At 49.6% G+C, this 26648-nt stretch overlaps 1 protein-coding gene across 4 annotated transcripts in view; it reads left to right on the top strand.

Annotated features, from left to right (window-relative positions):
• The window catches only part of NVL (nuclear VCP like), a 1303574-nt gene that overhangs the window by 434271 nt on the left and 842655 nt on the right, over nucleotides 1-26648 (top strand). For all 4 annotated transcript variants that reach the window (XM_069608641.1, XM_069608644.1, XM_069608642.1 and 1 more), the window contains exon 12: nucleotides 17041-17185. In XM_069608641.1, the coding sequence (XP_069464742.1) occupies nucleotides 17041-17185 (145 nt within the window). The remainder of the gene's footprint in view (nucleotides 1-17040; nucleotides 17186-26648) is intronic.

Here is a 26648-nt window from a genome sequence, read left to right as displayed (position 1 = left end):
AGCAGATGACAAAGAAACAAAAGCAAACTTCATGGGCCTCTTAATAGCGGCGTTGCTAGCAGTAGCCCAAAAATGGAAACCGAAATCCCCACCAACTACTCGCGAGTAGATACCGAGCGGGTGGGCTTTCCTAGCAATGGAACGGATTACGTATAATATCCAAGGGGAACAAAGGGGGTTCAACACTGACTGGAGATCAGCCCTCACTTACCTGCAGAGCGGTAACATGAGGGTATGGTGCCCACATAGAATTAGAATCCTCTACATGTTCAATTAAGATGCAACAAAGAGACATGCCATAAGACGAAAGACATATACAGAGATGCAATCTGGATGGGAGAGGGAGGAGATGGGTGAGGGGAGAAGGGGTGTTTAATTTGTTCTGCCTTGTGGCAAGTTGAAAACCTAATAAAAACATGTGTTAAAAAAAATAACTGTCAGCTGTGGGGTCAATACATGGGTGTAGGCCTTGTAGAATGCGGTGCAGTAGCCGCCCGGGCCTGGGGCTTTATTCCGGGGAAGCTTTGCAATGGTGCCCCTCACCTCCTCCTCTGTTATAGCCTGCCCCAGCAGCTCCTGCGCCTCTCGGGACAACTTAGGGAGTTGCGTTGCACGTAGTAAGTCGCTTTGTAACTGGGTCAATGGGTTTTGGGACATGTATAGTCTCTTATAATATCTGGCCAGAAATTCTTGAATTTCTTCCGTTGAGTGAGTCGATTACCCCCTTCGTTTTTAATGGCTGTGATTGTGTTCTGCCCTCTTGCTTCCCTCAGCAGGCGTGCCAGAAGTGCATCCGCCTTGTTAGCTTTGGTATAGAATTTCTGCCTCATGAAAAGCATTGCATCTTCCACTTCTTTTGGTTCTTGGCACCACCAGCTGCCCCACTGCACACCTCTACTCCTTCAGCGCTTTCCTTGTGGGGGCATCCCTCGCCCTCAGGCGTGATCCCTCGACTCTCCAGGGCCCTCCTTTGCCTACCCCTTCTTGCCTTTTGCGATATGAGTTCCTACCTTAACGTGGCCTTGAATGCACCCCACCTCGTGCTCTTGCTCATGTCAGTGCTATTGTTCAGCTCAAAGAAAGCTTTGATCTTATCCCCTATTTCTTCCCGAATCACCTTGTCCCTCAGCAACTCATCCAGGAACTTCCATTTCCAGACCCCCTGCCTTTGCCCCCGCAAGCCCATCTTCATTTGGACCACTTTATGGTCCACTATCCCCAGGGGGCCTTCCTCCAACTTCTCCACCCTGCCCACCAAGCTCGCTGAGCCCAAATGTAGTATATCATTGACTGGGTTCTGTGTCACCCTCTTCTGCCCTTGGAGTGCCCGCCATACAGCTCATCGCGGCTCCCTCGAATCGCCCCCTCAGCTGGGGTGAGGCAACTGTCCCCACCTACACCCCATGATCGACTTGTGTTGTCCTGTCTCCTTGCTTGTTCCCTGCCAGGTTGAGGTCCCCCATAAAGATAACGTGTCCCTTCGCGAAGCCCTCCACCATCCCCAGGAGGTCCCTTAAGAATTGTTCTTGGCCCGCATTCCGCACATATACTGATGCGATGGTGTAGGGTGTTCCCGTGTATTTTCCCCTTACCACTACGTATCTCCCACCTTTGTCCCTGAGAGGGTGTCCAGCCCTCTATGCAAGCTTTTCCTAAAAGCCAGTGCTACTCACCCCTGCTTTCGTGGGGCCTGATGCTAAGAATATCTGTGAGAAGCCCCTGCGCCTGAGTCGCCCCTGGTCTTTTTTCAGGAGATGGGTTTCCTGTAAGGCGAGCACAAACTGGCCCTGAGCCTTGGTAAATCTTTCTAGCTTTTTCTGTTTGAGGGGAGTGTTAATGTGAAGGGGCTTATGTGTCATCCACTTGAACCTGGATCTCTATGCTGATGCCCTTTCTGCTCAAGCCCCTGTTCCTTTCTCCTGGTCATCCCACGGCTGTGTTTCCCTTTATCCTTATTCCAGGTCCCTTGCTGCCTCGTCCTCTTTGTGTCCTCCCTCTGGTTCAGTCCTCTTACTCTGTTCCCCCTGCCTCCCTTTTCGCCTGCTCTGGTTCGTGCCCTTGCACCCCCTTCCCCAAATACCCCCACCGCCGCGGCCCATCCCTTGCCCCAACTTTGTACCCAACTCCCCCCCTCCCTGCATCCCCCCTCTCCTTTCCTCCCCTCCCCCACATCCCCCCCCTTACTGGTTCCAACATGTTTTCTACTCCCCTTCCCTAAGCCCCTTATCCATCTGTTTGTCCACCACCCCCTCTTTGATCGTGCTATGGGATTTGCTTCACCTGTGTCATCCTTTGCCGCCCTCTGCTTCCTCCTCCATCACCCCGCTTGTCGGGGGTTGGTCTCTCAGAGCCGCCCTCCTTCTGCGCACCTCTCGTGCAGTCGACCACTCCCATGATCTGGGCCTTGCTCTGGCCTCTGATGTGGTGGGAGCATCGCCCCCTTGCTCATTGTCCTGGTGCATTATGTCCACTGCATCCTGGGGGGTGGTTACCTGTTTTTAAGCTCCTTCCCATTCGAACAGACCAAAAGGGAAGGTCCATTTATACTTAATACTTTTCATGGTCAGTTCCTTCACTATCTGGCTCATGTGCCTCCTTTTAAGTAGCATGCTATTCGCCAGGTCCTGGAACAGTGATATCTGTTGACCCTTGTATAGCACTGGTTCCTGTTGTCTGGCCGCTCTCAGGACTGCTTCCTGCTGACCATATCTCACAAATACTGCTAAGACATCCAGAGGTCTGGCATTGGGGCCCTTATTTATTCTGCCCACTCTATGGATTCGGTCCAGCTGAATTGCCTCTGGGGCTATTCCTCCTAGGATCCCTGCAAAGAACCTCTGTGTTTCCCCCTTCAGCTCCCCCGTCACTGTTGCAGGCAGTATTTTTACTCTGACGTTGATTCGACATGATCTGTTCTCTGGATCCTCCAGCTGTAAATCCAAGTTCTGCGTCGCTACATTTAGCCAATCTATGGCTTCACTGTTCGCTGTAGTTTGTTTATCCACCTCCTGGAGGCCTCTTTCGAGCAGGTCCATTTTTTCACCTAATTGCCCCATCTTGTGTTTTATTATTCTCAGAGCTGTGCTGAAGTCAGACCTCATCAATTGCAACTGTTTTTGAAAAGTTTTTGCTAGGGTCGCCTGCAGGATTTGCATCTCCCCTCGGAAGCCCTTTCTCGTCATCTGTGCCATGTTGTCTTCTACTTTTCGAGGTCCTTCCGTTCTTTTGTGCGTTCGTTGCTTCCTTTACTCGGCTCTCTGCCCTCCAGGGTGGGCCACATTGTAGGGAGGGTACCCAAAGTATCCCCTATAGTTGGGCCAGCTTTTGCTGTTCTGCCCCTTGCCTTTTAAGACATCTATAGCTATCGGGACTCCCGTCCCCCCGGGATGTTCCTCCGAGGGCTCAGTTGCCTCTCTGGTTCTGTTCTTCTGGTCGGGCCTTCGGGTGGCCTTATGTTGTAGTGTATTTACCCGTCCTTAAATGGGGTTCGCCTCCATTTGTTCGCCTTGGGGCGCTGCCCCTTTGGTGAGTTCTCTCCTGCCAACCCCAGGGTCACCTGGTATGTTCCTATGCCTTCTTGTCTTTTCCTACTGCCCACCGAGTGGGGCTCTGCCACCCCTTTGAGTGGCACTGGGGTCTTTCCTTTGAGGGGTGTCTTTATTTTGTCTTGCCCCCCTCAGTGGGTGTCCCCCAGGGAGCTGAGGTGCTCCCGCTCTTCACTTCTTTCCTCTTTTGCTCTACGGTGTTATACGGTGCCCAACCGAGCTGTATATCTAGTCTGGGGGTTGGGGGGGCTCTCCCCCTCTTTTGCCCCTGCTTCTCAGTCCTAGGCCCGTGGGCCTTCCTTCTGGCTAGCTGTTAGTGTTCTTAGGGCCCTGGGCTCCTTTTAGATAACTGGGATGCCTCCTCCTCTTGCTGCTTCCTTATTGCGCTTGCCCCTCGCCTTGCTGCGCTGGATGTACCTTGAGGACGGGAAAGAGGATGTGCCCCGGGGGCTCGTTCGGTTTCCACACCGGGAGTTTCGCCTGGTCCGTCCCTCCTCTTCCCGGTTCCTCGCTGTGCCGCTCCATCCGGTACGCCTACCTCCTCTTCTCATCCAGGGGTGCTCTGGTTGCTGCTGTTGCCCTAGAGCTCGTTATTCCCGGTACAGGGTTCTCCTCCCGAGACTCGCATTGGCGGGTCATTTCTCCCTCTTCGGGTGGGCGTTATCTGTGTGGTGCCACTGCCACACCCCTTACGCCCTGCCTGCTCTGTCCGCTCTCCCGGGGCACCTCTACCTCCCTCTTCGGTTTTCCCCCGCCGAGGTGGGGCTCGCCAGTGCCGATGCACCACCTTGTCTTTGGCTGGTTTCCCCTTGCTGCCTTTACATGTTCAGACCGTGGTCTGTAGGAAGCCGATCCTCTCGCTCCCAACTGTCTGCTCTCCCCCCGATGCCTCCCTGGCTTTCAATGCTTGCCACTTCTTCACCGCCTTCCTGGGCACAGTCCCTCTGCGGATGACGGCCTTCCTCCCTTCAACATGTCGCTCTTCCGCTCTGGGAATGGCCGAGCTGCTCCCCTTTCCTCACTGCAAGCTCCTCGGGTGTAATGCTTTCCAAGGTTTTTCAGGGTTACCCCCAGTCTCGCCTTACTCTGGGGTGTTTCTTCGTCTTGCCATGCTTCCAGCATTTGGAGAGTGGGTGGATCCGGCAATTTTGCTTTGCCGGAGCCCGGGAGCAGCCGTGTCGGCAGCCATCTTGGAGTCCTCTTACCAGATGTTTTGTACCATGAAACTCCCATGATCCCTCACTGTTGAACATTACGGGTAGGACAGTTGTAGTCCAAAATGTATAGAGAGCCAAAGGTTGCAGATCCTGGCTCTAGAGGGTCAAAATGTATGTGGTGTATCAGTGTGTCGGGTCTGGATACATCAAGTCCAGATCCAATTCTCTTCAAAACCAGGTGTCTTTTCCTCCCAGTATCATTTCCATTGAGGTTAGAAGGACACAGAAACAGAAGGCTCAGACAAAAATGTGCGGGAATACCCCCTGGCTCTCTGAGGCTTCAAGAAAAGCAAAACAATACTCTTAGCAATGGCAAGGTAATAGTCAAGCCCAATACCAGTTCTACTTTCTGCCCAATAGCCATTCGTTCCTCCCTCTAAAGGGGGTTTTAAATCCACTGGAAACCATAGCTCACCCAACAGCTGACCCCATTCCACCGTTACCCTGTATTCCTCCTCGGGATCTCTAGTTTTCCTTAATATATCAAACTCTGCCACCCCCATCCCATCTGCAAACATCCGCCTTCCAGTACACGACTAACATACTCTGGGGTCTCTTCCAAGCTATGGCCACCCTCCTTTTTTGCTAGTACCAACATAAACTGGGCTAGGCTATTTCATAATTTCCATTGCCCCCTCCGGAGCAGACTTCACAAACACACCCTTGGACAGAATTCCAGACTAGAGCCCAGTAATTTGTTAATCTTTGCAATCACAGCTTGCCAATAGCATGTCACGACCAGACCTCCCCAGACAATTTGCCACATCCTAGCTGGCCCTGTGGCACACCGAGTGGCAGTCCCTACTCAGTGCACTATTCATTGACGGGGTTATATACACTCTGTGTAAGATATTAAATTGTATAAGTTGGAACCTAGCATTCCGCGAGACTTTCCAAACCTGGTCCCAGATTTTTGTTCTTTCTTCATCCAAAATCAACCTCCCATGTCCCCCTTCCATTTACTGTACTCCTTTAGCTCTTTAGTGGGAAATGCGCTCTGCAGTGCCTGGTCAATTCGAGAGACCCTGCCCCCCAATACCCTCCCTCCCCCACGTAAGGAGTACCTGCATCAGTGGGCTCGTCTGCTCCTCCCCAGGAATCTCTTTCCACAAGGCTGCCAGTCGTTTACCATACCATATGTTAGGAAATACCCATTTGGTCCCCCATAACGAGTCCTCCATTCCTCAAATGGCAACAGCTTCCCATCTTCAAATAGGCCCCCCAATGTATTACATCCCGTGTCTCTGTGGCCCAGAATCCCTACCCTCCTCAATGCCAAACAAATTCCTGAGTCCACCACCCCACTGTAGGTCCGCACTATACAGGGCAGACACTTCTAACTTCCTCAAGAGCTTCCCCCAGATCGTTCTCACCACCCGAAATATGTTGATGGCTTCATTTCTGCCCACTTTACCCCACAGAAGCTCTATCTCCTGTCAGTGAGGTAGAAGTAGCCCCTCCAGCAATTCCCCCCTCCCCTCAGGTTTGGCCACGCCGGTATTGTCTGCTGCTGTGTTGCCATGAAATAGAGCTCGTAATCTGACAGATTGAGGCCCCAGGTTGTCTCAAAGATGCCAGTGACACTCTCCTCCTCCCTGTATCCCATAATAGCTCCCCCCACCCTCTCGTCCAATATTTTAAAGAATATCTTCTTGTTACCATACAGGATATTATTAAAATAATAGAGGTCTCAGGAGTACATTCATTTTGCAGAGTGCCACCTTTCTCATCAATGAAATCAGAAATGTTTTCCATGATTGGATCGAATCACCTATCACTGACAACAACACTCCCATTATTATGCACAAATGTCTCCTCAATATCATGGAATACTGTGATTCCCAAGTACTTGAATGATTCCCCCTCGCATCATATCCCGCTCCCATCATATCCCCCAATTCAGGAGGGTAACATCAGGTGAGCGTATACTCCCAATAGAAATTACAGAGAGTTATCTTTGTTTACAAGGAACCCTGATGGCACGCATATTTTCCCACAGATGTCCCACATAGAACAGCAAGTCCTTGGCATATAAAGCGACGATTTGCCTTACTCCCCCTGCCAATATTCCTGCCTCTCCCATCACCTTCATGAGAAATCCTGCCAGAGGCTGCAGGGCATCTCTGCATCGTCCTTCTACTTGGCACCCACTGCGATGAGATCCAGTTGTTCATTTTTACCCTTGCTACCGCCTTACTGTACAGCAGTCACAACCACTGGCAGATGTTCTCCCCAAATCCAAGGGACTTCAGCACTCTAAACAGTCACTCCCATCCCAGCGAGTCAAAAGCTTTCATTGTGTCGATGGACACCAATGCCATAACCCCCCCACCCCCTGAGCATTTAACCTTGTCCATGACATGGTGCAAACAGCTTGGGTTCATTGAGGTGTTTCGACCCTCTATACATCTTCATTGAGCCCGATGTACTAGGATTGGAGCCACCCTAGACAGTCTAGTAGCCAGGACCTTCCCTAGGATCTTTGCTTCAACCTTTGGTAAGGAGATCGGGCGATAGGACTTACAATCCAGGGGATCCTTGCCCCCTTTCAGCAACAATCGCTTCCCTCATTGAGTCTGGTAGAAATCCGGGCCAAAAGACCTCATTGTACACTCTCAAGTTGCGGAATCAAGAGATCTCCACTCGGAAGCCATCGCTCCCAGGGCTCTGCCTTTCTTCATTGCCTCGTTGCACAACCGATGTTGTCCCCCTCAATTGGGCCCTCTAGCCCTTCCCTTAGATCCCCATCCAGGGCCGGTAACTGTACCAAGTCACATTTTTTGTCTGCCTCTCTATCTGAATAAGTGCCCTCGCTAGCATATAAGGATTGGTAAAACAATTGGAACGTTTCATTAATCCCCTCCTGAGTGCTAGTCAGTTTCCCCGATTCCTGTCTGACCTGCGTGATGGTGCTGCAGGGCTGCTCCTAGCGAATCAACCAGGCCAGTAGCCGCCCAGCCTGATCACCCTCCCCATGAATCCGCACATCCCTTCTGTTCATCGACACCACCCTCTCCGACTCTCGCAACTTATCTTGCAGCATCCGCCTCACCTTTGTTACCTTTGATATGCAAACCCCTCTGTTGATTTAAAAGCCTCCCATAGGATACCAGCAGATTCCAACGATCCTTCATTAATCTCGAAATACTGCACTATCTCCTCAAGTAGTGTTCCTGCCGGCCCCACATCCTCTAGGGATTCGGCGGATAGCCGCCACGACCTCACCGACGGATGCTGTTGCACCACCTGCAACTGTGCCACCAGGGGCGAATGATCCGAGATGACTCTCCCAAATATGCTACATCACTGAAGGAATGACCATCTTCCTCCCCACACAGAGATAATCCAGCCAACAATGGGACCCATGAACCCCCTTAGAAATATGAATAGCCCCTCTTCATCCCATGCGAACCTCAACACAATTCCACCAGGTGTAGATCGTCTACTACCTCCTTCAAGGATGTTGCAGCCTTTTTGGGGTGTCTGGATTTCCCAGTACTGTCCAAATGTGGATCCAAAAGACAGTTAAAATTGACCCCCCCCCCCCCGATAAACAAATGTTCCCTGTACCCCTCTGCCAGGTTCAGTACGGATGGGAGGTACTCTTTAGCGTCCACATTAGGTGCATAAGAATGAACCATGCAAAGGTCTCGGCCTTCAATTGCTCCCAGAAGCACCATGGTCCTGCCCACTTCATCTGTCAAAACCTTATCCACCCAAACCTGGACCCCTGGTGCAACCCAAATCAGGACCACCCTAGCATAGGACGAGTATGATGTCCCCACCACTAACCCCAACCATCTCCTGAGTGACTCCAAATCCTTCTGTACCATATGTGTCTCTTGGAATATAGCCACTTGGATCCCGTGCCTACCCAGGAATCCCAATACCTGTTGACATTTGAGCCAATAACCTAATCCGCTGACATTTCAGGTCCCAATCTTCAACCCTTCCCTTTGCATGGGAATATTTCTCTGCATCGTCTCCTTCCAATCTCTACCCCTACCATTCCACCATGTATACCTTGATTCCAATATTCCACTCTAACATATGAACTAGCAAATTAAAGCACTGTGTCCCAACTATTTGCCTCTCTGTACAACCCCCCCACCCCAACTATTACTTTGGACCATTGATGAACAGGTCCAATGGCCCTGAACCCTACTCACCCAACTCCGTCCTCCCCATGCCCCCCTACCTGTCCTATTCCTCTGCCGCCCCAACTCCCTCACCCAACCCCCAAAACCTGCAACCCCCCCCAGCTCCCCAACTCCTCCACCAACCCCCTTACCATACCATTCCCAAACAAGCCCCCACGCCCCCCCATTGTTCTCAACCCCCTCCTCCCCCCAGCCATTCTCTCCACACTCCTCCCTCCTCCCTTGGGTGAACGACCAGTAATGCAGGGTTTGTCACTCCCTTACCCCCTCTCTGCCCATCACAAGAATATCTCTCGCTACCTCAACCCAGAATCGTCAACTATGATCCCCGTCCATGTGCGAACCACCACCCCTCAACCTCAACACCTCCCTCCCCCTCTACCCCTTCCCTCCCCATCCACCTGACCCCATGGTCATCCCATCCACCTTATCCTCGCCTCCTGTGACTAGGCAACCATGGGTTCGCGAGCTCATCCCGCCATGCCTCCCACCCCGCCTGCCTGACCAACAAGTCGCATCAATAGATCACTGTCACTCCTCTCCTCAGCCTGTCAACAAGGGCCTCTCACCAGCCACTGAGCCCTACCCATCCTAAGTCGCCTTGATTCTCTAGTCAGTGGGGCTCTTTCTGCATCCTCTTTCCATTGACCAGGGTGTCATTCCGTTCAAGTCATTCCCACACCTCCTGCAGCGATGTAAAGAACCACGATTTCCCCTCTGCAAGAATTTTCAGCTTGGCTGGATAGAAAATCATGTACTTTATGTCCAATTCCCTGAGGCATCGCCGGACCCCATCAAACGTTTCATGCTGCCTCTGTACCTCTAGGATACAGTCCGGGAAGATGCTCCTCTTCGAGGTGCCCATCAGTTAATAGCTGACTCTGCGGGACTCCTGCAGGATAGCGTCCCTGTCCCTAAATTTGAGTGTCTTTGCCACTATTACTAGTGGACGAACTCCCTGGTGGATTGGCCCTGCCAGGCACCCTGTACGCTGGTTGCACTGTAAAAGGTTTCGAGAGCCCCTTCACTTGCAGCTTCTTCAGGATCAGTGTCTCCACAAACAACTCCACACAAGGACCCTCCTCTTTCTCCAGCTTGCCCATCGGGCGTATATTGCACTTCCAGGAGCGGCCTTCTGCATCCTCTGCTCTCGATTCCAGGGATCGAGTCTCTCCCACCAGGCCTGCCACCGGATTCTTAAGGCTCTGCAGATTGTCCTCACCATGGTTACTCTGTTCTAACGCTGTTACCCTCTCTCACACTTTGCGGAGGTCCGCCCGCACCAGGGACAAGTCCACTCCCATCTCCTTGATACTCCCCTCAACTGTTCACCGCAGTGGTATCAGATCAGTCCCAAAGGGGCCGCGTAACAACATTGCGCTCCAAGGGCCCAATCTGGGGTCAGCGGCCCTCACGTGGCAGTGCTCCATTACTCTTACATCAGATGTGTTAACTGTGAATATGGCAAGGATCCTAAATGTTGGGCCTGACTACCCTTGGCCCCCATACCCCCTTCACTGTGGTCCCGATTTGCCCCCTACGATCTGACAGAGGCAAAGCCCCCCTTAAGATGAGGCGATGCCCCCCCCCCCATCCGTGCTGCAATTCTAGGAGTGCGCTCTCCCTGCGTCCTACTCCTATACCATTTTGGTCGACGTGCAGTCTCGGGGTCCCTTCTCTGGCCTTAATGGGTGTTTGGGGGCGTGGGCACTGCTGTCCATGCTGTGTTTAGGGCCTCCGCAGTTAAGTGCATGCTGCTTCCGCACAGTTCCTGCTTCCGTCTGGTAGGCACTGTCACGAGAATGCTGTATGCCTCTGAAGTCCCTGGTCTGTGCCGCCCTGTAAACTTCTCTCCCAGTACCCCCTGGGAGATCATGTACCTTCATGTTATGGCCGTCCTTTTCACTCCGTAGTGTGCTTCAATTAGCCTTGTTGGAGAGGAAAGCCCCCCGTGTGATCGCTCATGTCCGAGGCGCTGTCCTGCTGAGACTCGCACAAGGGGACACTCCCCTTCTTGCAGTGGTCGCTGGCCGGGTCCCACTGAGTTATGGTGGTGTGCCTTCCCACTCGACTCTTCAGGCGTCCGGCGGTGCTCGTTCGGGCCCCCAGGCGGTGCTGCACAACATGAAGGCCAAGAAGCGCTGCCACCCTCTGGGCTTCCCCTGCCAACAGGGGTGCCGTGTGCTGCCCCTCCGCTGGACGACTCTGCTGTCCTCTCTCCCGCTTGTCGGGGCACCCTGCCGGGTTGGCTCCCCTCTGCTACTGCGCTGGTGGTTAGTCTTGCCCTGTAGGTTATGCTGCCTCCGGTTGCAGTCCGGGGCGCTGACGAGGCTCTGGCTCCTTGCTCATCGTCCGTTCAGGGACCTGGTGCAACCGGCAGCTGGTGCCCGGGCTCTGGACGGATCTCTGCCACAGGGCAGCTAGGTCGCTGCACCTGCTCCTCCTCCTCGGCCCTCAACAGGCGACAGCCATTTAAGCTGCCCCGTTCACGCTTTCCTCGCTGGATGCTTTTCGGCACAGAACTGAGTCGGGGGACTGTTATGGGTGCCGTCCAGTCATTCCGAAGTTTCCTCTCACACTCTGGTTGCAGGGGATTGAATTTTGGCAATGTCTGGATTACAATTCAGGATAGTTTACAGGATATTCACAGGCGGCCACGGGAGCGCCAAAGGGAACACGTCTGCATCCTTCGCCTGCTGCCCCCCCCAATAGCCTACTTGAGATTGGTACAAGCAAAACCAATGAACCGAAAATAAATGTCCGCTACCAGTGCAGGGATGTCTATGGACTAGAAAAGGCATCAGACATTACGTTGCATGCACTTTGCTGCGACCTGTCCCAGGTGGAATGTGGGTGCAAGAAGTGTCCTGTGGTGAAGCCATCATAGTCTATATGCCCGGAAGACTGGCTCCACACTGTGTTGCTTAATGGATGCAAACCCAATCCGTTTGCAGAGACCTGACCTGGGTAAAAATATGCTGCAAAGTAAATAAATGCTGGCTGCCAGAAGGGAGTTCTGGTCGGTGACAAGGGGAGGGGGCAGGTAGCAAACAGAAATGTTCTCAGGGTGTTCCAGAGTCTTGCAGACAATGTTCAGGAAATAGTTGATCGGGTACTTTAAGCAGCACTACCTCCCAAGTTCAAGGAGGATAAACCAAGTCAAATTCTAAACAAACCCAGGATGAGAGAATATCCAGGGTGTATGCAGAGTCAAAACCAGGAAGACCACAACGGTAGATTCTAGAGTAATCCAAATGCAGAATCCAAAACCTGGTGAAGTCAAAAATACTAAAAAATAGGGTATCAGAACATGCTACTTGTGCAGGAAGGGAGTCTGATTCATTTTGAGAAGCACAGACTGCTGCTCATATTCTCCGATTAGCGGAAAGTCTTATATGTCATGTTCTCACTCCTGACAGTGCCTGCAAGTGTGTATGGACGCTACAGTTCGAAGTGTCACTGTCAAGTCAGGCACCATGGCAACCGCCAACACCGTAGCCTGAGTTGGTAGCCTGGATACACGCAGATCCCAACAGTGTTAGCCTAAGGGATTTTTAGACTATTTTTCCTGATGGTTCAAATTTCTACTTCCCCTTTTGCCTTTCTCCCCTACCTTTTTTTAGGTTATGACACCTGGTCTAGAGCCTACCATATATAATGGCGGTGAGTTGTCTTTAGTACACCGATCTTAAATGTGCAGGTCCATATGAGGTTTTACCTAGTGGCTTGATTGTGTGATTCCCTTGATACCACACCCCCATCCCTGTTAATTTGTTGGGTGCCTATCTGAGGTTGTGGACCCACATGCAGGAAGTGGGGTGAGGAGAGTCCTTTATAAACATGTACCCTTTTTTTAGTATTCGGAGTACATTTTAATACAGCGTATCATGTTCGAAGTACTTTTTTTACCTGATAAAAATCTATATCTGAATCATATGAAATGTATATATTTTTCAGTGTATTGGTGTAGTGTATTTTCTATGCATGAGTGGGTGAACTAATTGTACCTTCATGTCCTACCACAGAGCCTTGTTGCTCTGCCAATGTTATTTAACTATGAGGGGCTTGGCTTCCCTTTCTTGTCAGTTGCGTTCACCCCCTTTAAGACAGTGGTTGTAGACCCCTCAACAGAGTGTTGCACGAAAATTGCCTGAACAATTACCATCCTTCCTTTAGGCTAGAATACCTTTTCCTTGTTAGATGGTTTCTAATTGTACCCAAATCTCGAAGTTATGCTGTAGCAGGCTGGTGAATATGAGGTTCAAGAGCATTAACCTTCCTACTGTACACCACACATTTTGGATGCCCCCAATCTAATAAACTGAATCCTTTCTGGACACCGGAACATGGAGCCGATCTTGATGGTGAGTGACTGAGAGAAGAGCCCAGCAACACTGCCTTGCATTTACCAGGGAGCATTTATAGAATATCATGGGGCCCACTTCACTGGCACTATGGCAGTCCATAGAAACCAAAACCTGTTTGTTAGGAATTTGTGGATTCAAGAGACTGTGATGAATCAAAGGTATTCAGCCCTTCTCCCCAAGGAGTAGCCTCCTCCTATGAGGCTAGGGAAGTGTCAAGCCCACCAGGAATATAACACAACTTCTTCTTGACCACAGAAGCCGAATGGAGGTCGACCCTCCCACCTTGGTTGGCACGGGTTCCTGGTTGCAAATAACAGGTCACCACGCGGCAGCCTGTGAGGGGAAGAGGGTTAGGGAGAAGTTGTGGATAGGAAGGGGGAGTTAGGAACACCAGAAAGAGGGTTAGGTAACTTGAATGGATGAGGATGGGGAGTTTAGGGAAGACGCATAGCATACAATACCACCTTGCTGATTTGGACATACATAGACTGACCTAAGACTCTGGTATCCTCCTGCACCCCCTGGAATCACAGCATGCCCTTCCTTAATCAAGGACATGTATGTTGTAAGCCAGATGGTCTTCCTATCATGCCCACCTACTCCTACACCCTCCTAGCAAGATTGTGTACCTAAAGGTTCTCGGGCAAATAGAATAAGCACAGATAGCCACATGCAAGTACATTTAGCCATATAAGCACAGTTGGCCACATAAGCACAGTTAACAACATACATTAATTAGCCATATACAGTACTTGGGACTCAGAGACGCCAGAAGACTGTGGGTTGTGTAGCTTCAGAGGACATGTAAACAAAGCAAGCAATGTTCTAAGTCCTCTCAAGCTTGTTTAACCATGGTTCTCAGTCCCATCTCTTAACTAGCGCTCTCAATAGCCATTAGGGAAACTATCTCCAGAGCCCTACTATCATTCATGTTCCATAACAACATTAATTTGTGCTGAATTTGACTCCTCTTAAGCCTGAGGAGCCGACCTGGTCTCCTCGGGCACTGTAGTTTGCATGGGAAATGCCAAACGCTGACTGCCTTCAGGCCTGTGGTGGTAGGCGTCAGAACGTGGTATGTACAAACACCTGTGAGAGGCGGGCATGGAGCGCACAGATCCCAGCACAATTTAGCCTTCCCAACGCCTTCGCCAACCTGCGCTTTACATCTGGTTTGTGAAACAGCCCATCATAGTCGTGGCCTGTGCCTGCATCCTCCGACAATACCAGCAAGCGGCACGTGCCAAGGTGGGGCATATAAAGCAGCACTCGATTGCGTGCATGTTCTGTGTCATGTGACCCGCCCCCACTACTGGCACCATGTGAGTTGTAGTACAGCCCCTTCAAAAGTCCTTACAGAATGTGAGCCCGCTCCACAAGACCTTTCTTAGTGCGACCTCACTAGGAGAGACTGCCCCCTTAGGGGACAAGGACTTTCGTTCCTGTGAGGAACTCCCTAGTCCATCCACTGTAATGGCCTATGTGGGATTGTCAAATGCAGAGAACATTGTAAGCTCCAGGGACTTTGCTGAAGACAAAGCTAAAATATCCTGTTATGCACAAAAAGGAAGAGCTGTCTCTTTAAGGAGTGACATACATTTACCTGTGATGAGAAGGCTGTAGAGACAGTACGCAGAGTAGAGGCGAAGCACGACCAGAGAGCGAAGACTGTAAGCGGGGGAAGCCCCCTGGTTAGGTGACACCAGTGGAGGCAAAGCCAAGGAGAACACGTGACCTTTGTTGGAGTTTTGACCAGCAGAGGGAAATTCTAGGAGCTCAGCATTTCTGAGGCAAGAGCAATGATGAAGGGAAGCTTTATCCCTGTGGTGGCATGACCACGAGGACTTTGTGGTGAGCAGACTTCCCATCGAACAGTGCTGAAAGCGCCAAGCAAGAGTCCACGAGAAATCCTGCGACCCATAGTCTGACACAGCCGTGTAGAGGAAGAGAACCAAGTGAGAGATACAGACGCCAAGGAGGAACACGAGAAAGAGAACCAGAGGGAGCAGTGAGCTTGAAAGCGTTCCCCTGCGAACAGAGGTACCAGGGAGAGAGGGAATATGGGAGACCGCCGGGGGATTGCCTTGTAAAACAAACTCGTCCCAATGAAATTGACTGAAATTGACGTGATATTGACAATAACGCCAGTAAAGTGGAACTCTATGAATGTAACCACGAGAATAATGAATAAGCCAGAGGGGGATGTTATCAAGAAGTGGATACAAAGAGAAACCCGTCCCAGTGAAAGTGACGAGTCCCCAAGTATAAATCCAATATAGTTTAACTGTATTAAGGAGATCCCGAGGATAGTGAATAAACCTGAAAGAGAAGGTGTTAAGAACTGCAGGCAAATACTCTGGGGAGTAGGGTGGGAATCTAAATTGGATCTGAAGTCAAGTAAAGTAGAGCAGAGAAGAAGTGATCAAACGGAGCCACGCCAGGAGAAGAGAAGGCTTGTGTTTCTGCAAAGGCCAGAGTTAAGGCCAGAGCTATAGAGATCAGAAAGGCATATATACCTGGGAAAAGAGTATAAGAAGGAGAAATATAAAGCCATGTGAAATAACAATCCAAAAAGGGGAGGGCAAACCTAAGTACATTATAAAAGAGGTACAGGACCTTGTCCAGACGGTAACAAGAGACTGAAGATATCTTACTGATGAGACTATCGAGTACATGGAGACATTGCCATAAGAGAACAACCAGAGAGAAGAGGTGTTTTCCTAGTATAATTTAAGTTAGTCAAATAGTGCTAGGGTCAGTTAGAATTAGTTTTGGAGGGAGGACATATTAATTTTTGACTTCCTGACCAGCACCTTTACTTATTTCTATTGGCAGGGAATCCCCTCTAGCAATAGGGAAAGATAGGCCTTATTCTTATTATTTTAATAAACCACACTGTGTCCTTCAAGTGTCTGCGTTCTCCTTCCGGCCCACCACAAGACATTAACAAGAATTGTAGGTTCCTAGACATGTGTCCAAGGAAACATTTCAAGATGGTTTTCATTCCCGCAGGTTTCGTACAGCATCAGTGGTGTTGCTGTTAGATTAAAACAATATCCTCATTAATGGGCACAATTGTTCAACCATGTTGTACTGAAGCAGAAAAACAATGGTGAAGTTCATATAATGCATAAAAATGTAAACTCTTCTCATGTTAGAATGACGTTACATGTTTGTTGTGGGCCCATAAATCAAAACAGCAATGTTAAAATAAGTGTTACCAGGTGCAGGATGGGAAGTACTAAGACAGGTAGTAGATCTGTAACTCTGGTAAATGAGATAATTATGGTGATTTGACTTACATCACTACCATTTTCTGGTACTGAAACAGAATGTGATGTACATGAGAAAATCACGGACACCACTAGTCCACATTTCGTAATTCAAAATGTCTTTTTTGTTTTTTTTGTGGTCCCCTGCAACACATGTATTGTAAGAGCGAGACACCCCCGCAGACCATAATACTGAACGAGGGGAGCGGGGGACACCCCTATTCCCCTAGTTCGGCATTTTGATAGTAGGTATTTTATACTAGACCGAAGGCACACTATTTGTGTATTCGGTCTTTTATATACAATATTTTCGTCCAATCCCACCAGAATGTATTGCTAATTAGAATCTTCTTGGAAAATATAAACTCATGAGTCCTGCTCTATAGGGAAGAGTGTCTACTTGTCTCTGTAAATCTTGTGTCCTGTGACAGACACTGAAGTTCTTTTTCTGAGAACTCTACTTCTCTTCTTTTCTTTAGACATGAACAGTCTGGCAGTCACTGCTCAGGTCTTGGTGATTGGAGCAACAAATCGTCCGGACTCACTGGACCCAGCACTGAGGCGAGCTGGAAGATTTGATCGTGAAATCTGCCTGGGGATTCCTGATGAAGCGGCAAGAGAAAGGTAGGCTATCCTCCTAAAATATTTCTATGTCCAGTGACTGCCAAGAATGTGTGCAAGCAATTGACACATACAGTGCACGTCACCCACCTGTTGGGTGCAGATGTCAGATTCATTGTAATGGTGTAGTTGTTGCTGTACAGTTCCTTAAGCAAGGTCTGCATGGGGAATTACTAGAGATTGCTGTGCTATAAAAAATGATGTCCATGAGGTTGGAAGACCCCAGCAAGATGACCCTAGATGAGCAGGACACTCAATGGAGATTCTTCAAAATTGGTCACAGGATGCTCCAGTTGAGGGAAAGGATTACGGGACAACAAAGGTGGCCGGGATCCTCGAGAAAGCACTGCTGCAGCTTATCCAGTCTTTGACATCCTACGACTGAACAAGCATATTTAAACAGCAGGCAAGCTGCTGTTTGGCTTCCAGCAGGGGCTCAACCTTCTGCTACAGTGCAGAACATGGTCCAAGATCATCCAGGAACTTTTAGTGGAGCACATAGATCTGCAGTGCAGGAGGATTTGATTTTTCCACTGGATCAGATGAACAGCCTGAAGCAGGATTCCCTCTGAGTGGAAAGAGGCAGAGCTTTGCCACAGAAGTCAGCAGTGCTGCTCCCAGCATAGATTCCTCAGTGACATCTTATTTCCAGCAACACATTCGAAGCCCAAAGTATGATTTAGCGCGTGACTTGGGGTCACCACAGCACTACCCCACCCCTCAAGTCACCATTCATTCATCATTTAAAGCTCCGGGGCCCTTCCAATCAAATAAGACCAGCCTCATTCCTACATTTGTGGGCACACAAAAGATTGGTGATTGAGTTGCCGTACCCTCAGCCAGCCTATACTAGATCCCATTTACACAAAGGAACCTTTGTGACCTCTGAGTCAGAGCTCACAAATGCAAAATATTACTTGATTAAAGGACTTAGGACCATATCAGGGAACATCTGGCCACTAATTTGGTTAAAAGGGCTACACTGTGGTGAACCCTACCCCTGTCCTTGTAGCCATATGAGCTACTTGGGGCAATACATTAAAGTGCAGTTGCAGTCTTCATTCACACTTTTGACAATAGATAGTTGGGGCACCAAAATGGCTAAGGGATTACCAAAATTATCAAAAAGAAAACCAAAAAGAGATTTCTGACATAACACTGGTCTATGGCCAATAGTAATGCAGTAAGAGCAATTTAACTTTTGAATGGGCCCTTTTAAGACCTTTGATGACTTGGAAAATCTCCCTTTGCTGAGGGAGAAATTCGGACCCACATTTCCTGTTTTGAACATTTGTATTTATAAAACCTTTTTATTGACATTTAGCATAAGATATAGTAGAACACTACAACCCTTCCCCCTTCTCATTCATCTCACCCCACTCTCAATGATAACTAGACATTGTGTTAGGCCACCAGTCTAAATTAAGACAATCCAAACATCTATGTTGCCCCTAACGGTCACTAAACCCATCACCACTATACTATCTTAACAATAAATCCTGCCATTTCCCCGAGATCTTATCATACTTGGTAGGCAATACCCTTGATCTGTAAATTAGTATTCCCAGTTTGTTTGACCTATCCAGCCCAATCTTACCGTTTGTTACTGTTTAGACCTATGCCTCCGCCTTACCATGTGTGGTATTTTAAAAGCAAAGTACTTAATTAAATGATGTGGTATGTTGATACATTTTTTGACAATATAGCAGTTTTCTTTAAAAATACTTTCTGTTAAAAACGAACTGCCTACCCTACAAGATGCGTTTTTGTATCCATGCCCAATAAATGCACAGCAAATGCTTCAGGTTTGTTGTGGTGGATATTAAAATGGATTTCCAAAATTCACCCTGGCGGTGGATTCTGGGAGGTGTAGGCAAGGCATGGTATCCCAAGTAGGACACGGACACAATAGGTACAAATTTGTAAAACCTTTATTGAAGTTTCTGGGGTTGGAAAACTCCTACTCTGCCATATAACTAAGATGGGAGTAGTCTCGACCATCGAACGATAAACAAAACAGTCCTAATATAGTATGTCAACTCAAAATGGCCTAATGCCTGCCCTATATCTTGTACATAAAGTGTATAAAGGATAAATGTATGTAAAGGAAAAATCAGTGTTCAGATTAATTAAGGTATCTAAATCCGCTCTCCTCCCCACGTTAAACCCCATGGAGTAGGGCAGTCTTTGTAGGCAGGATGACCCACTCTGGCTCGGGTTCTTTGTACAATAAGCAGTTCAAAAACGTGGATGAACGCCTGCCTGGCCTTCCACGTTAAAGTCTCTCATTCAGACCTCCAAATAATGTTTCAACACAAAGTTCGTGTAGGTCCCACTCTGTCGGGCTCAGACCTCTTCCACGCAAAGTTCAACAAAACTTGCAAAAGGGCTCCCTCCCCCAAGCTTATTACACTTCGGATCACCCTCCGCCGGACTCGGACGCTACTACCTGTCTCTGGTGACTGAGACAGTGCAACTCTGGCACACACAGCTGCTAGTATTCAAGGTCCTGCGAGGAGAGGACCCATTGACATTGAAGGTGTGTTGTGGGCTGGACTGCTGACAGTGACCGCCTGACCACTGCCCCAATGACACACACAGCGTGGCCTCTCTGGTTGTGGGACAAAGGTGAGATATGTTGGAAGCACATAACTCAGCTGTCACGGCAGAAGGCAGAATCCGTGCTGATCAAGGCTGGACACGGCTGGTGGTTGGTTGCCGCTTGCAATTACACTAAAGTACAGATTAAGCGGGTGAGTTCATCTCGGCATATACAGGGGCCGGAGCCAGTGCTGGGCGCCTCCCTGCCTGGCTGCCTCTCCGACTTTGGCTGCCGCAATGAACCAGGCGCACTGCCTGCAGCAGCCAAAGTCTGTCACGGTTGGCCACGCTTGAAAGTATGTCCCCGACCAAGGGCAAGGGTAAAAACACGATCATGGACTCCTTCGCGGGCTCCAGTAACTCCTGGGAACCTCCAAAAAGTGCATCAGCGACGCAGGTGTGACGGGTGTAGGTTCTCAGGAAGATCTGGTGCTAGCGGCAGTAGCTGCACTGAGAGAGTCACTAGAGACAAAAATCCATGAAGTTAAGGTGGATGTTCAGTTGTTGCGAGAGGACGTGCGACAACTGGCTTAAAGGGTCACTGGCATGATGCATACCCCCAGGCATCCAGACCACGTCCATCAGCCCCGGGAGCAGGCATCATGTCGCCTTGAGAAAACCCAGCAACCCCTGCTAGGGGCTGTCTGGGTTCAGTTCTGGCACCTATGGCGCCAGGCTCATAGGTGCACACTTACCTGATGCAGACCATGCTGCAAGAAGATCCAAGCCCATGTGAGGCCTGGAAGGGACTACTTTACCTTGGGGACTATTTTGTTACTCGGGTGTGGTCGGGCAGGAATACCTACCTGGGACTACTTTGGAGGCTATTTAAACCACGCCCGAAGAGCAGCACACGCTTCGCGTTATTCTGCATCCAGAAGCATAATGCTCCCCGTGCCAGCAGCAGCATCCAGCCTTCTGCCACGCCCGCCTCGAACCTGGAGCACCTAGAAAGAAGCAAAGATAAGAACAAGAGTATTACCTGATTCCGGATTCATCGCATCTTCAAACCAGAGGAAAGGCTTTGTTTTAAATGCGTCGCATCGCCAGCAGCAGCGCCGCGCCATACTCACCGTTCCACGCAGCAACTCTTCCATCCGGCGCTGTCTCCATCTTTACATCGCTGAATCCCGGCACCTAAGGGGGACAAGAGACAACAAGGTGAGCAGAGAGAACAGACAGAGACAATCTCTTTAGCCGCCATATGCTTACCTGATTTTACCACCGGAGGTATAATTCATCAGCACGCCACATCTTCTAATGCCGCACCTGTAAGATGAGGGGAAAGCAGCAAGTTTAACCCTTGGCATTATTTACCAGACAGTTTTGGGTAACAGACTTTTACCGGAGCGCTTTCAGCTGTCAATCTTCTTATAGGGTCAAAGCTGCAAAATAAGAGGAATTGGACAGGAGTGAATTCCAGACATTTTGAACTCTTACGAACTATATACTTACGGCTCTTCACCAGGACCTTTTGGAGTCAGGATTCGTCTACAGCTCCTGAGGTATCTTCAGGCCAGTGAAGTAACTGCTCATCAACGCACCCCTGCGTGCTTCGCAGGTTGGAGGGCTCATCCTTCAAGAATATATGGTGAGATTGCTGAGGGCGCTTCAGAGGTGATTAGTGGGAAGGACAGTGGGGGTGCTATCACTTGAATCCACAAGTGGCTAAATCAATCTATCCACTTGTAGAAGAATATTTCTACGGCCAAAGATTAGGAGGGCAGATCCAGTCAGTCATCGCTGCACTACGCATCACGTGGGTGGAGGCCGCAGCAGTCCAGGTCCGACTGATGCCCCTGTGGGAGCCAGGTGAGCGTAACAGTCACAAAGGCAGAAAGGTAACTTAAGCACACGAGGAACTCTACGAAAGATCTGGAAACCCGAGTGCAGTACCTGGAGAGGAGGAACAACGCTTTGGAGCTACAAGCGGAAGTAGCTGAAGGGAGGGCCCAGAGAAACAATGTACGGCTGCTTGGGCTCCCAGAGGGCCTGGAAGGCTCGGACCCCACCCAATATGTTGAGAACTTACTACTCCAGGAAATAGGGCCAATCCCATCCTAGACTTGTCACAAAAATATTGAACTTCCGTGACAGGGAGGTGATTTCGAAATATTCCAGTGAAGCGGGTGAGATCCAGAGCGACAACTCCAAAGTTGCCATCTACCCAGATTACACACCAGCGGTCCAAAGGGCCAGGAACTTCTTTGTGCCGGTCAAGGTGAGACTTAGGCACCTGAATATTAAATATATGCTCATATACCCAGCCTGGCTCAAAATAATCTAGAAAGGCAGGGCGCACTTACTTGAAACTTCTGTGGATGCTAACATGTGGCTAGAAAACAACAATTTGGCTGATGGTGATGAGCCTAATACCTAGCCCAGGTTTAGGAGGCTGGTTATGCCGGTTTGGGTGTTGTAATTTCTGTGCTTCCCATGTAGCATTATTGGCTGTTGAGTTACTAGGGAATGATGGGGTGGGGGGGGGGGTTGATGACTGTGTCCTGCAGAGTATGCTATGGAGCAGCGCACTGGATATAACTATTGCCAAGTCGCTTGAAGTGCAAGGTTTGATATGCAGACCATATAACTGTCTGAACATTTACCCATATATGCAATGGCGGCAACGTTCTATCACCCGCCAATGGTCTTGTTGGAACGATATCGGGTAATATTTCCCCATATATATGGTCGCCGTATATAATATCGCCGGGAAAAGGTCGTGGTGATATTATATGGGTGACCATATATATAGGGACAGGGGCAGGAAAAAAAAAATACATGTTCCATGCAATAATGTCCCCACAAAAAAATGGCAATTTTTCGGCGATATTTTTGCATGCCGATATTTTTGGGGGACATTATTATAGGGAACCGTTGGAACGCCCTATGCATAAGTGGGGGGCTGGCCTGTTGCTTGCTCCCATTACTCGACACACACAGTGGCCTCGACAGGCCCTAATGGTTTGGGCGCATCTGCGCACTGTACACTCTGTGCAGTAGCTGCACGAATTACTATTGTTTGGTTTACTGTGTTGCTGGTTTTATGTTCGCCATGCATTTTGGTTAGTATGCTATCCTTGAGTTCTTGGGTATATTTGTCATACACAAGAATGGGGGACTGGGAGTCGAAGGAGGATGCTTGATATGGGGTCAGTCCTGGAAAACTGGATGGGGTGGGTTGATCTGGCACACTGATTGAGCTGTAGACATCTGCAAAATGTCTTTTATTAAGATTAAGGTGCTGACCTGGAACGTGTGGGGGTTGGGGACGTAGCTACGCAGAAATAGGATTATATCCTTCTTTAATCGTAGGAAGATGTCCATCGCCTTGCTGCAGGAGACCCACCTGACAGCGGAGGCATTAGAGAACGATGGGGGGAGGAGGCGGGGAGGGGATGAGGGGAGGCAGAGGCATGGGGTGGCATACTCCAAATATGCTAGGGGGGTGTTCACCTGGATAAGTGATTCAGTACCGTTCCAGCTGAAGGAGGTGGACAAGGAAAGGGAAGGTAGGTATCTAATTCTGCAGGACTACATTGACCACGTGGAGGTGTGTATAGTCCACTCTTATTTCTCGAACCATGGCATCCCCCCACGTACATGCGCTCTGTGCCCGGGTTGCCCAACACAGGGAGTGTTATTTCATATGGGGAGGTGATTTTAATTGTGCCTGGGGTCCCTTGCTGGACAGGTCCACCCCACCCCAGGGGGGCCTGTCACTAGCGGCTGGGGCTCTCAAAGCGGCCCTGACCAATCTGGACTTGGTTGGTGCCTGGAGGGAACTGAACACTGGGGGTAGAGGATACTCCTTTTATTCAGCGCCCCACACTCTGTTCACCAGGATTGATAAAGTTTTTGTTGGGCGGGCACACATGGCTAATATTAATGATGCACAATATCTGGGTCGAACGATATCTGATCCCTATCTGTTACTGGTAACATGGAACATAAGGAGCCCCAGAACCCCCATCCCAATGTGGCGTACGTCAGTGGATGCTCTGACTGACCAAATCTTCAGGGATAAACTACAGAAGACAGTTTTTAGAGCACAATGTGGGCAGTGTGCAGGAGTGGGGCACTGTGTGGGAAACTCTGAATAAGGTGGGGATTTTATAGCTAGCGCCGGGGGTATCCACAGAATGCTGAGGACAGAGCTGGAAAAGTTAGAGAACCGGGAAGCGGGTCAACAGACAAGCGAAGGGTGGTTGGCTGAAGTCCGGCACCGCTGCCCCAAGGCGTGGGGGTGGTTAGCCAAATTTGATCACACTGCCATTACTACTAGAGTGCATGCAGAGTGGGACAGACTGGGTAGGCTACTGTCGTGACTCTGTAAGAGGGAGCGGCCCAGACATCTGACCACTGAACTCCTGGGTGACAGTGGGTGCATACATAGGACTCAGCTGGATATTAGCGATATATTCGCCAAATATTATTCCCAATGATATAGCCACAAAGAACAGGTCCCTCATGGGACGCTGCTAGAGGCGCTCTCAGAAATGAGGCTACCCAAGCTAGAGGCAACACATTCGGTAGCGTTGGACCAGCCTGTTACAGTTTAAGTGCGAGATGCGATTGCTTCACTCGCTGCGAGTAAAACCCCAGGTAGCGATGGACTGCCACCTGAATTTTATAAAATATATACAGCTGTGTTGGCTCCAGTGTTGCTCAGACTTTTTAAGGAGCACTATTCGAAAGGTGAACTACCAGCAAGTATGCAGGAGACCTTAGTGGTCCCGATTCCTAAGCTTGGGAAGCCCGCTGAAAAATGCGACTCCTACAGGCCCCTGGTCATGATAAATTATGATATGAAAATTCTGATAACGATTCTAGCAGGGCGACTTCGCAGAGTGATTGCAGTATGGTACACAGCGACCAGACTGGCTTCATCCCCGGTCAAAGCACGACCTTGAATCTGCGCCGTCTGCAGCATTACATTGCGCATACCAATGAGAGCTCTGAGCAATGTGCAGTGGTATGACTGGACGCAATTAAAGCGTTTGATTCGGTATATTGGGAGTGGCTTTTTGCAGTGCTGCAAGAATTTGGGTTTGGTGAGCAATTAATGGGTTGGGTGAAGATCCTGTATTCATCCCCGAAGGCTAGAGTTGGGAGACGGATCTCAGTGGCATGGGATATACTAAGGGGAACGCGCCAGGGATGGCCGTTGTCCCCTATGTTGTATGTAGTGGCACTCGAGCCAGGTATACGAGTTGGTGATACTAAACACTGAATATCATTGCATGTCTACGACGTTTTATTATACGTGGGGGAGCTGCAATACAACTTGACGTTACTTATGGAGGTAATGGACAACTTTGCTAGCTTATATCTTTCAGTAGGGAATAATTTTGCCCACTTCCACTGGCGGGGCATCGAGGGTTGGCGATTGCGGATTTACTGGAGTTGGGGTTAACGTGGCACGTGGAATATTTTGGATACTTGGGGGTTAACATCATGCACACGCCCGAAGGAATGCATATACGTAACACAGTTGGGGTGGTGAAAGGCCTGAGGACGTCAATGAAGTTCTGGGGTAGGCTCCTGTTGTCGCTGGTGGGTAGGGTCGCAATCACGAAAATGATTATTCTACCTAGATTTCTGTAATTCTTCACCATTGTCCATTATTATATAAACGTCTCCTTCTTCCGCCAAATAGACTCGCTGATCAGGGGATTCATATGGGGCTCGTCCTGTCACAAAATTACCTTTGCAATGCTGTGCATACCCTATGGGGGAGGGAGGCGTGCAGCTTCCAAACCTGGAAAGATACTACCTGGTGGCGCAACTTAGTTTTGTTGTGAAGTGGCTGTTGGACAATGGCATGTCTGAGTCGCTACTGATGCAGCAGATGGTGGCTCCTGTCCTTCTTAAAGAAGTGCTCTGTTTACCGCTGGGCTGCTCGAACACTACGCCTGCTCTAGTTAAATTGGGTAGGAAGTTGTGGCTTTGCACGCTGAAAATACTGAAAATTGACTCCCCGTACTCGCCTGGGGTCCCAATAGTGGCGGATGTATATAGGGATGAGCAAGACCTAGTGGTGGCACGACGCTGGTAGGATTGGGGTGTCTCTGCCTGGGGTGTGACATGTACGAGAATGGTAAATTTAAAGAGCTGGGTATTATAACCGAACAGAGCGGGTTGCCCAAGAGCCAATTCCTGTGATACTTAAGGATAGTGCGGGTGGCTAGGAGGAAATGGCCTGGGTGGCCCGATGAGCCGGAAGCAACTCCGATATTGGCTCTGATGTACTCTTTGGAGGATGGATGGCCGCCTGTGTCAAGACTATATGCTGGTTTGGCCAATAGACCCAATACTCAGAGCTCTAGGTTAGACATGCTGGGAGGCCGACCTGGGAGTAAACATTGGAGAGAGGGAGTGGGAACGCATACTGGGCTTCCCGCGGGAAGTGTCTAGTAACATCCGTTTTAGGTTGATCCAAATAAATGTGCTGTATCGTACCTATTACACCCAGCAGGGTGGCCAAGTTTAACAAGGGCAAACAACCGACCTGTCCCTGGTGTGGTGGTATTGGCGCGGACTGGGTCCGCATGTTTTGGAGTTTCACAAAGGTGCAGTGTTTTTGGTCCTGCATCGAACAAGCATGCAGAAAGGCCGGAGTGGCCAGGTACACCTGGAGCCCAAAGGAGTGCCTGCTGGGTGCATACCCTGGGAACAGTAAGCATAAACATGTGATAAAGGTTATGGACATGGCATGCATTTTGGCTAAACGGTGCATAGCCATGGCCTGGAAGTCAAAGGGGGGGACTGCTGTATTCTCGATGGTATAGGGACTTTGAGACTTGGGCTGAGGCAGAGACCAGAGTGTGGATCAGGACGGCATGAAGCCTTGATGCGACCTCTG

This window comes from Ambystoma mexicanum, chromosome 4q (genome assembly GCF_040938575.1).
Source record: "Ambystoma mexicanum isolate Mex_15411 chromosome 4q, UKY_AmexF1_1, whole genome shotgun sequence".
Lineage (NCBI taxonomy): Eukaryota > Metazoa > Chordata > Amphibia > Caudata > Ambystomatidae > Ambystoma > Ambystoma mexicanum.
The sequence above is the reverse complement of the archived record's forward strand: the minus strand, read 5'-3'. Positions and strand labels throughout refer to the sequence as shown.